Source organism: Terrapene carolina, unplaced genomic scaffold (assembly GCF_002925995.2).
Source record: "Terrapene carolina triunguis isolate 2854851 unplaced genomic scaffold, T_m_triunguis-2.0 Scaffold66, whole genome shotgun sequence".
Classification (NCBI taxonomy): Eukaryota; Metazoa; Chordata; order Testudines; family Emydidae; genus Terrapene; species Terrapene triunguis.
The window spans coordinates 27,196,005-27,209,006 of record NW_020664417.1 but is presented as its reverse complement, the minus strand read 5'-3'; the positions used below and the strand labels follow the sequence as shown (position 1 = coordinate 27,209,006).

At 41.4% G+C, this 13,002-nt stretch overlaps 1 protein-coding gene across 1 annotated transcript in view; it reads right to left on the bottom strand.

The window, feature by feature from the left end:
* Positions 1–6,972, bottom strand: part of LOC113406013 (rap guanine nucleotide exchange factor 6-like) — a 185,663-nt gene extending 178,691 nt beyond the window's left edge. Inside the window, exon 1 of the mRNA XM_029910613.1 lies at positions 6,440–6,972. Coding sequence (XP_029766473.1) covers positions 6,440–6,508 — 69 coding nt within the window. The 5' untranslated portion in view covers positions 6,509–6,972. The remainder of the gene's footprint in view (positions 1–6,439) is intronic.
* Between the last annotated feature and the right edge of the window lie 6,030 nt (positions 6,973–13,002).

Sequence of the window (13,002 nt, the reverse complement as noted above, 5' to 3'; positions counted from 1 at the left end):
AGGTAGAGGTGTATAAGTTAACTAAATCTGAAATTTTTTCACAAGATCATGCTGGGTAGGACAGAAAATAAAGCCCAAGACTCATCCATTCAATTACATACTGCCTCTCAGAATGAATCTGTGTGTGTGACTATTGTGTCTGAAAAACTGAACTGCTCCAGTGTACCCATGTTCTCAGAATGAATATGCTAAATCTGTGTGTGTGACTATTGTGTATGAAAAACTGAACTGCTCCAGTGTACCCATGTTCAAAGTCCTTTGAGTCTTACAGATGAATATCACTATATAAATATGCAAAGCATCACTAAGCAACTGGCACCTAGGATTTTACTCTTAGTCCCTTGCTTTAATCACTAGACCACACATCTTTCTCCACAGCCATCAATAAAATCCTATAATCCTGATTCCTAGAATTCTACTGCTATCTGGCAAACATTTGCTAGTAGGCTACATAAAGCGTGCACTACAACGTCCTCCATTGACCGGGACAAATAAAGGACAACAGCTCACTACTGTCTTAGCTAATGGAGATTCTCCTTTAGCTCAAACTGCAGTTTGTGATGTGTATATGAGGGGTTGCTATATATGTGGGGTTGCTGTAGTTGCACTGGGTGGAATGTCCATTTCTCAAGATTTATTTTTTAAAAACTCAAAATTCCATGGGGAAAAAAAAACACTTAAAAATGACACTGTTAAACCTACAATGTCAAATATTCTGAAGTTGGCAAATACCAGGACTAAGGTTGGTTATATAATCTTGGTTCTGCCCTCATGTGTACACATGACAATCTTTGATTTCAAGATCACATGCAACTTTTTTCTACAGGACCCATGTCCCATTCAATGGAAAAGTTTAAGGGTGCATAGGGCATGGGGCAGAGGACCGCAGGAAAAAGGATTGTTTTGTGGTAGGGCTCTGGACTGGGACCTCAAGAAAACTGGCTTTTATCATTGGTCTTCCAGAGACTTCTGTAAGTGAAACCACTGCATTTCTCATTCTTCCACTGGACAGGACTGAAGTTTGCAAGTGCATCAGGCCAGGCTGAATAACAATGGGATCACTGTTTCATTGCGCCAGGACTAAAGATACTCATGTTATAAATATTTATGTCAATTATAGTTTATCTTTTTTTCCTTTTTACAAATTACTCTGCATTTTTATTCTGAAAGAGAAGTGCTACACTTAATATCTTAGGTTAGGGGTTCCCAAATTGCAAACGTTACATTGCTGCTCAGTATGCTGGCTGTCTTCATTTCCAACTGCCCAAGTGCATTAAAAGATGGTTAAAAATACATTATATATTTTAGTAAACATTCTCCTAAGATATTTGCAACCCAAACCTCACAGCATGTTGCTAGTGCAGAAGAACCTGAAAGCAAAATTAACTAGAAATTAACTAAACAGTTGTACTTGCATACTGTTATTGTCCAAGCTAAATGCAAAAAGTAGACAGCAAAATAAAAAATGCTTTTTTAAAAAATTAGTTTTAATCTTCAAATGCATTTGTAAGATGGCTAGGAGATCTGCATTTTAAAAATATATCTGACCTTGGTCCTTTTAACCAAGCACCATATACAGTACCATTTGAAACACTTGTTTTCTATGACCATGTAGCACTACAAACAGCTTTACACTCATTTGGAATGATTCAGCAACATAATGCTAGATCAAGAAGTGAATGTTCATGCCTGTCCTCTATTAATAAGTTCTCACACAATTAAACTCTTTCATCAGTTACCAGATAACAGAATGCTGTATTCCAGAAACAATGCTACTGGAGAACAAGCTGAAAATTTAATTGGAACAAATATAGGTACCTCCTAAAGTTAAACCATTGTTTCTCTCAAATACTTGGCAATGGAATATCTGCCAAACAGAGGCATCCTCTCTTGAGGTACTCTGACATTAACAGATGTCACTGGTATTGAGCTATGGGTAACTAGATAGCCCTCCCCTTTCAACATAAAGCATATTGCTAATGCCACTCCTCTGCTACTAATTATTCTAGTACTGAATTTGTTGAACGTACCAGACTGACAAATTCCAAAAGAGTGCTTTAGCAACTTGTCAATGGGTCTAGGAACTATTTGTATCAAGTTCTTCCCACAGCTCTAATCTTACTGTAGGTGATTTAAGTACAATTATGCAAAAATTAACAATTTACATCTGACCACTCTACTCATCAGTTCATGTATCATATAGAAATGGTAATGTAAAAAGCAAGTAGTTTAGGTTTCAAGTTCTTTTTAAAGACGACTTTTATTCTTCACAGTAAGCTGCAGACAGCATAATATTTCACTCAACTATTTTTACTTAACTACAAATATAAAAACAGTTTTGAAAAAAAAATCACTTTATTACATAAAGCTTGGGGGCATAAATCTGTTTGTAATTTATTAACATTTAGAGGTTTAACTAACTTGTTTGGTGACCAAACTATCTATTTAAGCCTTCAAAGAAAACAACATGAATAGCTTAATAAAGCAATTACATAAGAGAAGAGTTCTGTTATACAATACACACAATGAATAATGCACATGTAAAACAACTGGCCATATGCATTTTGGGTTTTATTATTTTCTAAGCTTTTTTGTGAACTAGTATACAATGCTCCATTGACTAGAATAGTTCAGGTAGGCTTTCAATATCCACTGTGTAAACAAGGACACTCCTGCACAATATTAAGTGAAAGATTTTTCTGCAATAATCTCTGAAGCAATGCTCTGAGAGGACCTTGTAAAATCTGTCCAAATTAGAAAAGGACTTCTGCATTGGGAAAAAGTTCTAACAAGATTTCACTGATTCCTCCCCTTCGTAATTTAATCATATTTAATAGTTATCAAAGCTGTGTATTCAAACAAGGGCTTCCTATCCTGCAGTCAGTCCTCTGTTCTCATTTCAACTCACAATGAAGTCATTACAGTAAATTTACATCACAATTGAGGGCAAAACACTAATGTCAAATGCAGAATTACAGACGTCACAGAATAAGGATGAGAAGCTGGTCACATATAGAGAAAGTGCTTGTTAAAACACAAATATATTCAATAAGCAGTGAAGGGAACAAAGAAACATGACCAACAGATGCTTCCTTGACTATGCACATTCTCTTACATGCACATTTCTGTCAATATAAGAGTATACATTCTCCTCCCAACCCTTTTTCGTAACAGTCAGAATCATGCCACTTACGGATATCTGAAGATTCCTCAAAACAAAATGAAATGACTACCTTTCTGGGAAAATCTGGCTTATTATTTAGGGAAGACAAAAAGCAAAAGACCAAGGCCTTTATGGCTTGATAAAAATACTGCTTTTCAAAGTTTTGCTTGTTAACTGCAAAGTATTTAAGAAAGAAGCTTACTCACCACCACACTGTCTGCCCTAAGATTAAACTGAAGTATTTCCTTCTCAGAAAGAAAAAGGAAATTTAAATGATTTAAAAAAAAAATAAAAAGCTCAATCCACTCAATTCAGAAAAACACAGATGAAAATGAAGGTGTATATTTTCAAAATACAAGCCTTTCCCTCACAACTACTGTTAAAGAAAATGAGTTTAAACATCTAAATCTCAAAAAATATATATACATTAAACATTCTAAAAAACAAAGGAATTTTCCTCTTTCGAGCCTTCTCCCCAGAAGCAATAATAAGCACATTTGATCACCAGCCTCAAAGACTTCCAGCACTGCCAATGCAGCATGTTTCCCATAGATCTGGTCTTATTTGTTGACTATTTTGGCCAGTCAGAGCCTAATGGATTTAGGGTTTCTTTCTGTGTATACTGCTACAGTAGGCTTTTGGTGTACTGATATCTGAAGTTTTGCAGTGTTAATACAATCCTGGTGTTCTGGATTTAGCTTTCTACACTGTTTTTTTCACATTGGCTCTACCCCCTGCATTCATGCTAGTGTCTTCACTGCGTCATTTCTTTTTTTTCTTCTTCTTCTTTTTTTTAAACAGATTGGCAGGGACACAGGAAAGTTTAACAGTTCACTTTATTTGGCACAGATATACAACTGTCACAGTGGAAGTTTTGTCTCTCACAGGCTGGTTTGAAGGCCCACTACCTGACCGACTGATTTCTGAGCAACTGCCAATATCCCTGCTGCTGACCAACTGACAGTCTTTTTATAATCTTCTCCCAAGATCTCTGACATCCCTGTCTGACTCCCATTACTGGAATTTAAGATTCTCCCAGAACAAGGGATCTTGCTACGTTAACAAATAGTATCCTTCTGAAATAACAGCACTCTGTCTCCAAATCTAACTTTTCAGTAACTATGTGCTACTGATACCTAGAGGGTTTCAAACTGGTGCCAACATTTATGGCAGTACTATAATAGACATTTGGAAAGGTCAAGCAAGGACACAGGAACACAACTTTAGCTTCAACATAATAAAAGGAATTTGTTCTAGAATGAAATAATTTTCTTTATGTTTTTTCATAAAAGCAGGAGCATCTTTTCTAACTGTGATACATATACATATGTGCCATACTTTTCTATATGTGATCTAACTGTCACAAACACCAGGATGAAAAATAGTGTATCCACAATGACTTATCTGAAGTAGGAGGAAGGAATTCTGGATGCTGCCTAAAAGTCAAAGTTCTTTCCTCGCCCCCAATTTAAAATGTCAACAGCCAATCAGAAATCTGGCAAAATCATAAGTAACCATGGTAATTAAAAATAAAGCCCCTCACTAAGATCAGGACACGCTGAGATCTGAGAGAAACAGGACAAATCTTTAGAAAACAGGACAGATGGCACTGCAACTAATGAGCAAAGTAACTCCTTGAATCATTAGCTACTGAACTACAGCTTGACATAGGGATCAGCATAAAGCTTATTTGTGTTTAGATGGTTGGCAGCAATAGCATCCAGTCACCACTCCAAAGCAGAAAGAACTCACTCACCTTGATGTGATTCAAAAAAACAACAACTAACAGTCAAAACATTTTTACACATTTTCTTCCCCTTCTGTCTCTAATGTTTATAAAGCACTGTGTGCTTTCAATCCTGCAGGAGCAAATGACTGCATCAATTTTTATTTATCCCACACATACACAACCCCACCCCCAAGTAAAGCCTGATTCAAGTATTTCAAAAATCCTTCTCCCATACTACTGTGCAAGAATTTCACCCTATTTTGGGGAGGCAGAGATTTGCCAAAAATACCACACTCACCTCTCTGATAAATGTATGGGCCAGTAATGCTGTAATGAGCTATAGATGTACAAAGTTAATTCAATTCCAGAATTAAACTACTGTACTTGTGTTGTATTGGGAACAGATACATAACCTCAGTTAATCAATGGCCAACAATATAAAAGGCCACTCAGTTGTGCAATATGAAAAAAAAATGTATTCAAAATATTTTTTTCTCCGTCCATGAGCTAGCAATCCTATACATCAATATTTTGGCTGAGTAAAGTTTGTATAACAGTGAATATGTTGTATCATGCACTCCTATGCACACTATGGTATTCAAAGTTTCTATTAACACGATAGTGTTTTCTTTTAAAACAAACACTTTTCAAAAGGAAGAGAGGAAAACATAGCAGCAGTTACTAAATCTGAGTGTTTCCCACAGAGTCAGCTTTCAGGATTTATGAAACTCACAGCCAAAGAGGTGCCCCCCCTTTCTCCTCTGCTGCTGTCTGACCACACAGATGGGTTCTCTGCCCAATTTTAGGCAAAGATAGAGATGGTGGGAATGGAAGGACAGATTAAGGGGATGTGAGCCCCCAAAAAGTAATAACACTACTTGGGGGGGAGGGAGAGGAAGAGAAATCCTAAAACTAGAGCTGGTTGTGAATAGGATTGTTCCTCCAGCCCGTGAGTGGGAAAGGGGATTAGAGATGTCTGAAAACAGATTAGCTAGTGAGCATACTACAGATAGAGAAAGGAGTACTGGAAACAGATGATATGTTTGTGATATGTGTGAGAGACAAACAAGAGATAAACAAGAAGTAGCTATAGGAAATGTTGGCTCGTTATAGGAGGACTCGTTATCTGGGGGCTCTGGTCGGGGTGAGTGGAGGGTGAATACGGAAAACTGCACTCTGGTACCTGGAAGCACGTATAGGGAAATAGTTACCTGTTGCCCCTATGTGCAGTACCCAGGGGGCATAGATCAAGTCGTGCCTGCCTGTACCTTGGGGGTCTTGGACAGGGGAAAAAATGGGGGTAGGCACCCGCGATAAGGCTCCTCTTGAAAGGGGAGAGAATAAACAAAGGATGTAGGGGCTCTTCTCTGGGGCAGCGGTGAGTAGATACCTGGGAGGGTACTGTACGGGGTAGCTCCCGGGCGCGGGGGGCTCCCCTCTGGGGCAGTACGCGGGAGAGCTGGAGCAGGGGCGGACAGGGGGTACCGGGGGCTCCTCTCCGGGCCGCTGGGAGGGAGGAACAAGGGGAGGGAGGAGCAAAGGGGTACCTGGGGGCTCCTCTCCGCCGGGTTCTTCATCACCGCCTGGCGGAAGCTGTTATCCACGTACGACGCCATCTCGCCCCTTCTCTGCCCCGGGCTGCAGCGCCCCGGCCCCGCCGCCTCCTGCCTGGGCTCCGGCCGCGGCTCCTGCTGGGTGCGGAGTGGGGTTGGAAGCTGCGCCGAGCCCCGGCCCCGAAGGCGCGCGGCTGGGGAGCGGGGCTCGGTCCCGCCGGGGTCCCGGCTCCTGTCGCTGCGCGGCGGGCGCGGCCTCTAGCTGCTCCGGCCCGGCTCCGGGCTCGCGGCCGCTGGGGTGAAACGCCGGGACTCAGCAGCGCCGCCGCCCGGACAAGCCCGGCCGGCAGCGGGGAGAGCGGCCCGGGGGCTCCCGAGGTCCTGGCGCCTGGCGGCGGCTCCCGGCTCCTACTCTACTGGGCTCCGCCGTCCCGCTCCGCGGCTGCTGCATCCCCGCCGGCGCCTCCCATCCGGGCTGCCGGGGGCTGCGGGGCTGCGCTCCCGGCTGGGCGCGGGGAGGTGGCTGGCTCGGCGCGGGCGGGGCCGGGCTCTCAGGGGGGGAGCGGCCTCCTGCGCTGGCGGCTTTGTGCTGCTGCAACCATGGTGAGGAGCGAGCCACACCGGCGGGGAGCGGCCAGCGGCCGCAGCAGTGCTCGGGGAGGGGCCGCGCCCAGCTCCCGCCCCCCGGCCCGGCTGGGCTCGGCTCTCGGCCGATACCTTCCTGCCGTGCCCGCCAGGCGTCGCCCGCTATTGTTACGGGGTCTCGGGGCCCTGGTCACTATACAGATGTACAGCTCTCCCCCCCCGCACCTGAGTACCCCCAGCTCCGCCCCCTCGCACCTGGGCATTGCTCTCAGTCTCCCCCGAGCCCTGACCTCCCTTCCACAGGACACACAGACCAGCAGGGAAGCTGTACGGCCACCTCTGGGCAGCGAGATGCGGGCAGGCTTCAAAGCCTAGTGCCCCTACTAGCAGCCACCAGTCCCCTTGGGGTGAGAGGCCATCTCTGGCAAAGGCAGGACTAAGGCCACTAGGGTTCATACAGCATCAACACCTTAACTTGGTAAACCAACAGGTGAAAGGTGCAGGTACCTATAAAGGGGATTGTAATGTGGCATAACCAGCTATAGAAGTAGATTGCCAGACTCTGCACCAAATTCATTTAATGGATGGATTTAAGTTATGGCCCAATGTGGAGGACATTGCAATAATCCATTTTAACCCTGGCAAAACTATAGATTGTCAAGGCTGGGAGGGACCATTATGATCATTTAGTCTGTTTTACATTTAACAGGATTTAGAATTTCATTCAGAAATATCTGCATCAAACCATAATTTCTGATGATAGCATATTGTTTAGAAAGACATCCAGTCATGATTTAAAGACGTCAACTGATAGAGAATGCACCACATTTCTCAGTAAAGTATCCTAATGATTAAAAGCTTAAAGGCCAAAGAATGTTGATTACTTATTCAAGAGACCTGCCAGGGATTTCAATCTGTGACTATTCATACACCAGTGCAGGAATCCTTCCAGTATACCACCCAGCTATTGTATAACAAGATTAGTTCCATGGATTATAGTAGGCAGGTCACAGAGGAAAGGTTGGACTTTCTAATAGGAGCCAGAAGTACATGCTGCTGCTGTCATCATCTAAAAGCAGCTAGGAATCTAGCAAGATCCCCAAATTAAAAACTTTGCTAACAAATATCTTCAGTAGGGGCCCTATATAATCTAAACCAAATCCTCATGGCTTTCCCCAATTCACCACAATAACTTCAGCCCACATCCTCAGTGGTATTTAGGTGTTGCTCCACCTGACACCAAGTGAAATCCTCAGCCCTGGACTAGCAGCCTAGGCTCCCCATACAATGTGTAGGAAGAGTTGGTCACATAAGAAAGGGATCTTCAGAAGGTAGCACGTTGACTAGGGAGTTGCCTAAACTAGCCAGGAGTGAAATGCCAGGGAGAGGGACTTAGGGTGTTTAAACAGCTGGCCTGATGCACAGGCCAGAGGTAGGCACCTCCCTCTGCTTGGAATCTTCATCTATAAACCTTCTCCTAAGCCAGGTCTGCCGCTTAAGTAGCCTATGCTCTTGTAGCCGAATCTGTCTTGTTCTCATAGTTGAGATACCTCTTACACTTGCACTACACTTCCCTGAGCTTTTGGCTGTTGTTTGGGTGGATGGGTGGGTGGTGTGCTACATTTGTGGCCTGTATCCAGGCTGCTTGCTTCAGGGTCTGACCAGTTTTAGGCATGCTCAGAGAACACCTACAGGATTGTGCCCTGTTGACAAGATAGGCATTCCGCTGCCTAGTTTGAGAATCCTGCTTCAGGGCCTCCAAAGTTTCAGCTTGAGCTAGAACACCGAGCTGCTTGGTAGCTGGGGATGGTGGCATTGGGACTTCAGGCAGCTTTGTGAATGCTGACCAGCAGAAACTTAGGCTCACAGGGGACTTTTAGGCACCTGACTTCTATTGATTTCAATGGGAGTTTGATGCCTAAATACTTTTTAAAATTTGGTTGTAATTTCTTTGGCAAGGCCACTCTTGTCACTCGTCTCTATGCTAATCAGCATCAGCCAAATGTCCTCTTTACATCACCATTATGTAAGAGAAGAACAGAGAAAGAAAAACAGTGTAATGTTTTAATTTTCTTTGGGTCCCCTAATGAATTTTGTCTTATAGGAGCCTGACTTTTAAACTATGAGGTCCTTGCAGCAAGGACTGACGTTATTTGTGTTTACCATAACATTGAGCATACCACAGATGCTTAACAAATAATACTTGTTAATTACACATAATAATTTCAGCAATGTAGAACTGTTCAATGGATTTGCTTTCCAAATACAATTTATATTCTTCACTACTGTGTTATGTGATGTAAACATTGTTAACATTATAAATGTTTAAAAATTTTCAAGTTGCAGATTTTCAAACACTAGCACAAGTTTGCACCTTTTAAGTTGCAAACACTACAGAGTAATGTTTATTTCTAATTTTTTGAAATTTAAGCAAATGAAAATTTATTTAAAAGCTTATTTTTTTTTACAAAACCTACATTTGGGGCCTAAAGTGAACTAACACAGTCCTTGTAATTTACAGGCTAGTTTTAGGTAAAACTGACTGCTTAAGTCCTCTGTGGATTCAGAGGGAAATTTACTAAACCTAGTCAGTTTCTACATACAGGTCTTTACCAATACAAGGAGCTGTAAAAGAAAACAAATTAGAGTCTTGGGGCCTGATCCCATATGCTCCCAGCTTAATGAAATGCTTTTGTGGCCAGTGTAGAGGATTCTGTTTAGAGTGTTGGAGCAACTGGAGGTAGCTCCAAATCGCAGCTTCTCCTTGGTTTTCAGTGCACATGGAGTTAGTCCTTAAAAAGACAAGATGTTGTTTAAACTGACAGGATGAAAATGTAATTTCCTACTCCCTAAAAATATTAGTTTTAAATATGCCTCAGAACCCCCCCCCCCCCCCAAACAGAAAAAATATATTGTTCCTTCAAATTAATGAGGTAGGCGGCAACTGTGTGAAAGTGCCAGTTTCTCTTCTGAGCAACCTACCATCAAGCCGGAGTGCTGAAATTTTCTTTGTGAAGTTTACTCATAGTGGAAGTGCCACAAGAGCATATCAAACACTCACTGGCGCTGTTCTTGAAGCATTTGAGAGTGCAGTGATTCTTGTATGTTACAAGCAGAATAGCTAGTTTGACCTGCAGATAGAGTGATATGCAAATCAAAACAAAGCTACCCACTCTATTTTAACATACAATTGTCATTAGTAAGCTTAAAATTAATAGCTTTAACAGAGTCTCTAAGTATTTTACTTTGGTGATTAATCTATTTTATGGTGTCTATTACCATAGTATTTGAGAGTCATAATGGTGTTTGGTTTCAATGAGAATTTTTTTCAACACTCGTTATTTAAACTGTATAGCAAACATTGGTTATAAGTGTATGGCAAAATCCCATCATCCCACAAATAATTAGGAATGGGAATTGTTGGGACTACTGGAAAAGCATATCTAAATATATTTCATTACTTTTCTGAGTAAACAACAATAATGTATCTAATTAAAATGTGATAACCTACTCAATGTCTACAAGTGACATATTTAGAATTTAATGCAGATGCTTCCAAATGTTTTTATCCACCTCAGGATCAGAGAGGCCCAAGTCAGGTTCACTTTGAGCACTTCTCTTGCTGCTAGTCAGCAAAACAGTTAGAATCATAGAATATTAGGGTTGGAAGAGACCTCAGGAGGTCATCTAGTCCAATCCCCTGCTCAAAGCAGGACCAATACCAACTAAATCATCCCAGCCAGGGCTTTGTCAAGCTGGACCTTAAAAACCTCTAAGGATGGAGGACTCAATCTCAATCCTCCAATCTGTCCAAAAGATATCTGATGAGTTTCAACAAGGACAAGTGCAGAGTCCTGCACTTGGGAAGGAAGAATCCCATGCACTGCTACCGGCTGGGGACCGACTGGCTAAGCAGCAGTTTTGCAGAAAAGGACCTGGGGATTACAGTGAATGAGAACCTGGATATGAGTCAGTTATGTGCCCTTGTTGCCAAGAAGGCAAACAGCATATTGGGCTGTATTAGTAGGAGCATTGCCAACAGATCAAGAGAAGTGATCACTCTGGACAGTATCCCTACTCTCCAGCATATCTACCTCTCCCCCCAATTTAGTGTCATCTGCGAACTTGCTGAGGGTGCAATTCATCCCCTCATCCAGATCATTAATAAAGATGTTGAACAAAACTGGCCCCAGGACCGACCCCTGGGGCACTCCGCTTGATACCGGCTGCAAACTAGATATCGAACCGTTGATCACTACCCGCTGAGCCCAACAATCTAGCCAGCTTTCTGTCCACCTTATAGTCCATTCATCCAATCCATACTTCTTTAACTTCCTGGCAAGAGTACTGTGGGAGAATGTATCAAAAGCTTTGCTAAAGTCAAGATATATCACATCCACCGCTTTCCCCCAGAGATCAAAACAGAACTTACAGCTAACAATAGCCCAGCTGTAAAAGAATAATTGTAATAAAATCAATAGCCATGTAAAAGAAAACATATGAAAATTTATTACAAGTTGATACTTCTTGATGAGTAGCTGCTGTTACTCCAGAAAAATTAGTAGAATTAAATCTATAATCTCAAACACTTTTCTTTTTTACAGCCTTATACATTCTCTTACTCTTACTTCCTATTTTCACCACTTGCCAGCAATTCCTACTAACCTTAATTCAAACTTATCTGCAAGGGCCCTGTGCTGCTCTCACTGGAGAATAAAAGTCCTTTAAAAATCATTCCCCTCTCAATTTCCTCCCCAAATGCTCATAGGCTTCTATTTCAATCAGTCTGAATGCTGGCAGGACAGTTCCTGTTTGGTTGACATCCAATATAATTCATAATTTAGGTATCAGACTAAATGGATGCTGGAATGAGAATACAACAATCTGCTATAAAACACCAGCTCCATTTTATGTAGAATCCAGTAAAGTTCCCACCCTCATTTCCACAATCCACAGAAGATTCTGTGACAGGCTGTTAATTCTATAGCTAATTTTTCAACTGAAGAATCACAGAAGTTTTATGGTTCTACATTTTGACTACACAAAATGAACAGGGATACAATGAGAGACATAAGGCTGCACTTCTTCAGAGGAGTCAACTGGATCACAGGTCCAGGCAGGTCAAGAGAGAAGAGGGCAGTCTGCCAATTCTTGATTTGGATTGACTAGGTAAAAATAAATGGGGCCTAATGCAAATGAATGTTCTCTTTTTCACACATGCTGGCATAGAATCTGTTCCCTTCCCCTTAAGATTTTTCACTTGTCATAAAGCTTAAAGGCAGGTATTTAAAGCAAGGGATGCTATTAGCTTGGTAGTATTTGAGACTCACATGACTTAACAATGCTCACTGGGAAAATAGGTACAAAATACTTAAAACTGCAAAGAGTTTGCTTTTTTTTTTTAAAGCCAGTCCAGCTTGGAACTCACGCACAATTTCTGTCAAGAATAGGTTGTCATTGTAGAACTCCATTTACATGTATTTTGTATGCAATTACACACACAAGTAATTGCATACAAATTGTGTAAACAGCTATGTAAGCTACAAAATAAGTTTATTTTCAAAGATGTACAACATGTTTGTATATTTGAAGACAGGATACAAAAGGACATCCCGTGAATTATCCTGTGTGTACCTTTATTTACTAAATTAAGTACTGTATTTTTTCTTTACTCTAGTTTTTATTACAGCTTTATATACAATTTGATCCACTTTATTACTGTATATAATAGACACAATACTGAAGTGTTCAACAATATCAGTAAAGTCCACCTCAGAATGCAGACAATTCCCATCTTTTTTGGACAGTTATAATTATGCACTAATTTTTATGACTTGTAGATTTCCTACAATGTAAAGTTTGTTCCTTTCTGCACATTTTCATTTATTTTAAGATCAGAAATTGTAAGGGCCAAGGTCAGACAGTTATTAAAACTTCAGGGGAAGAAATTGAATGATTCTAATGGTATTAAA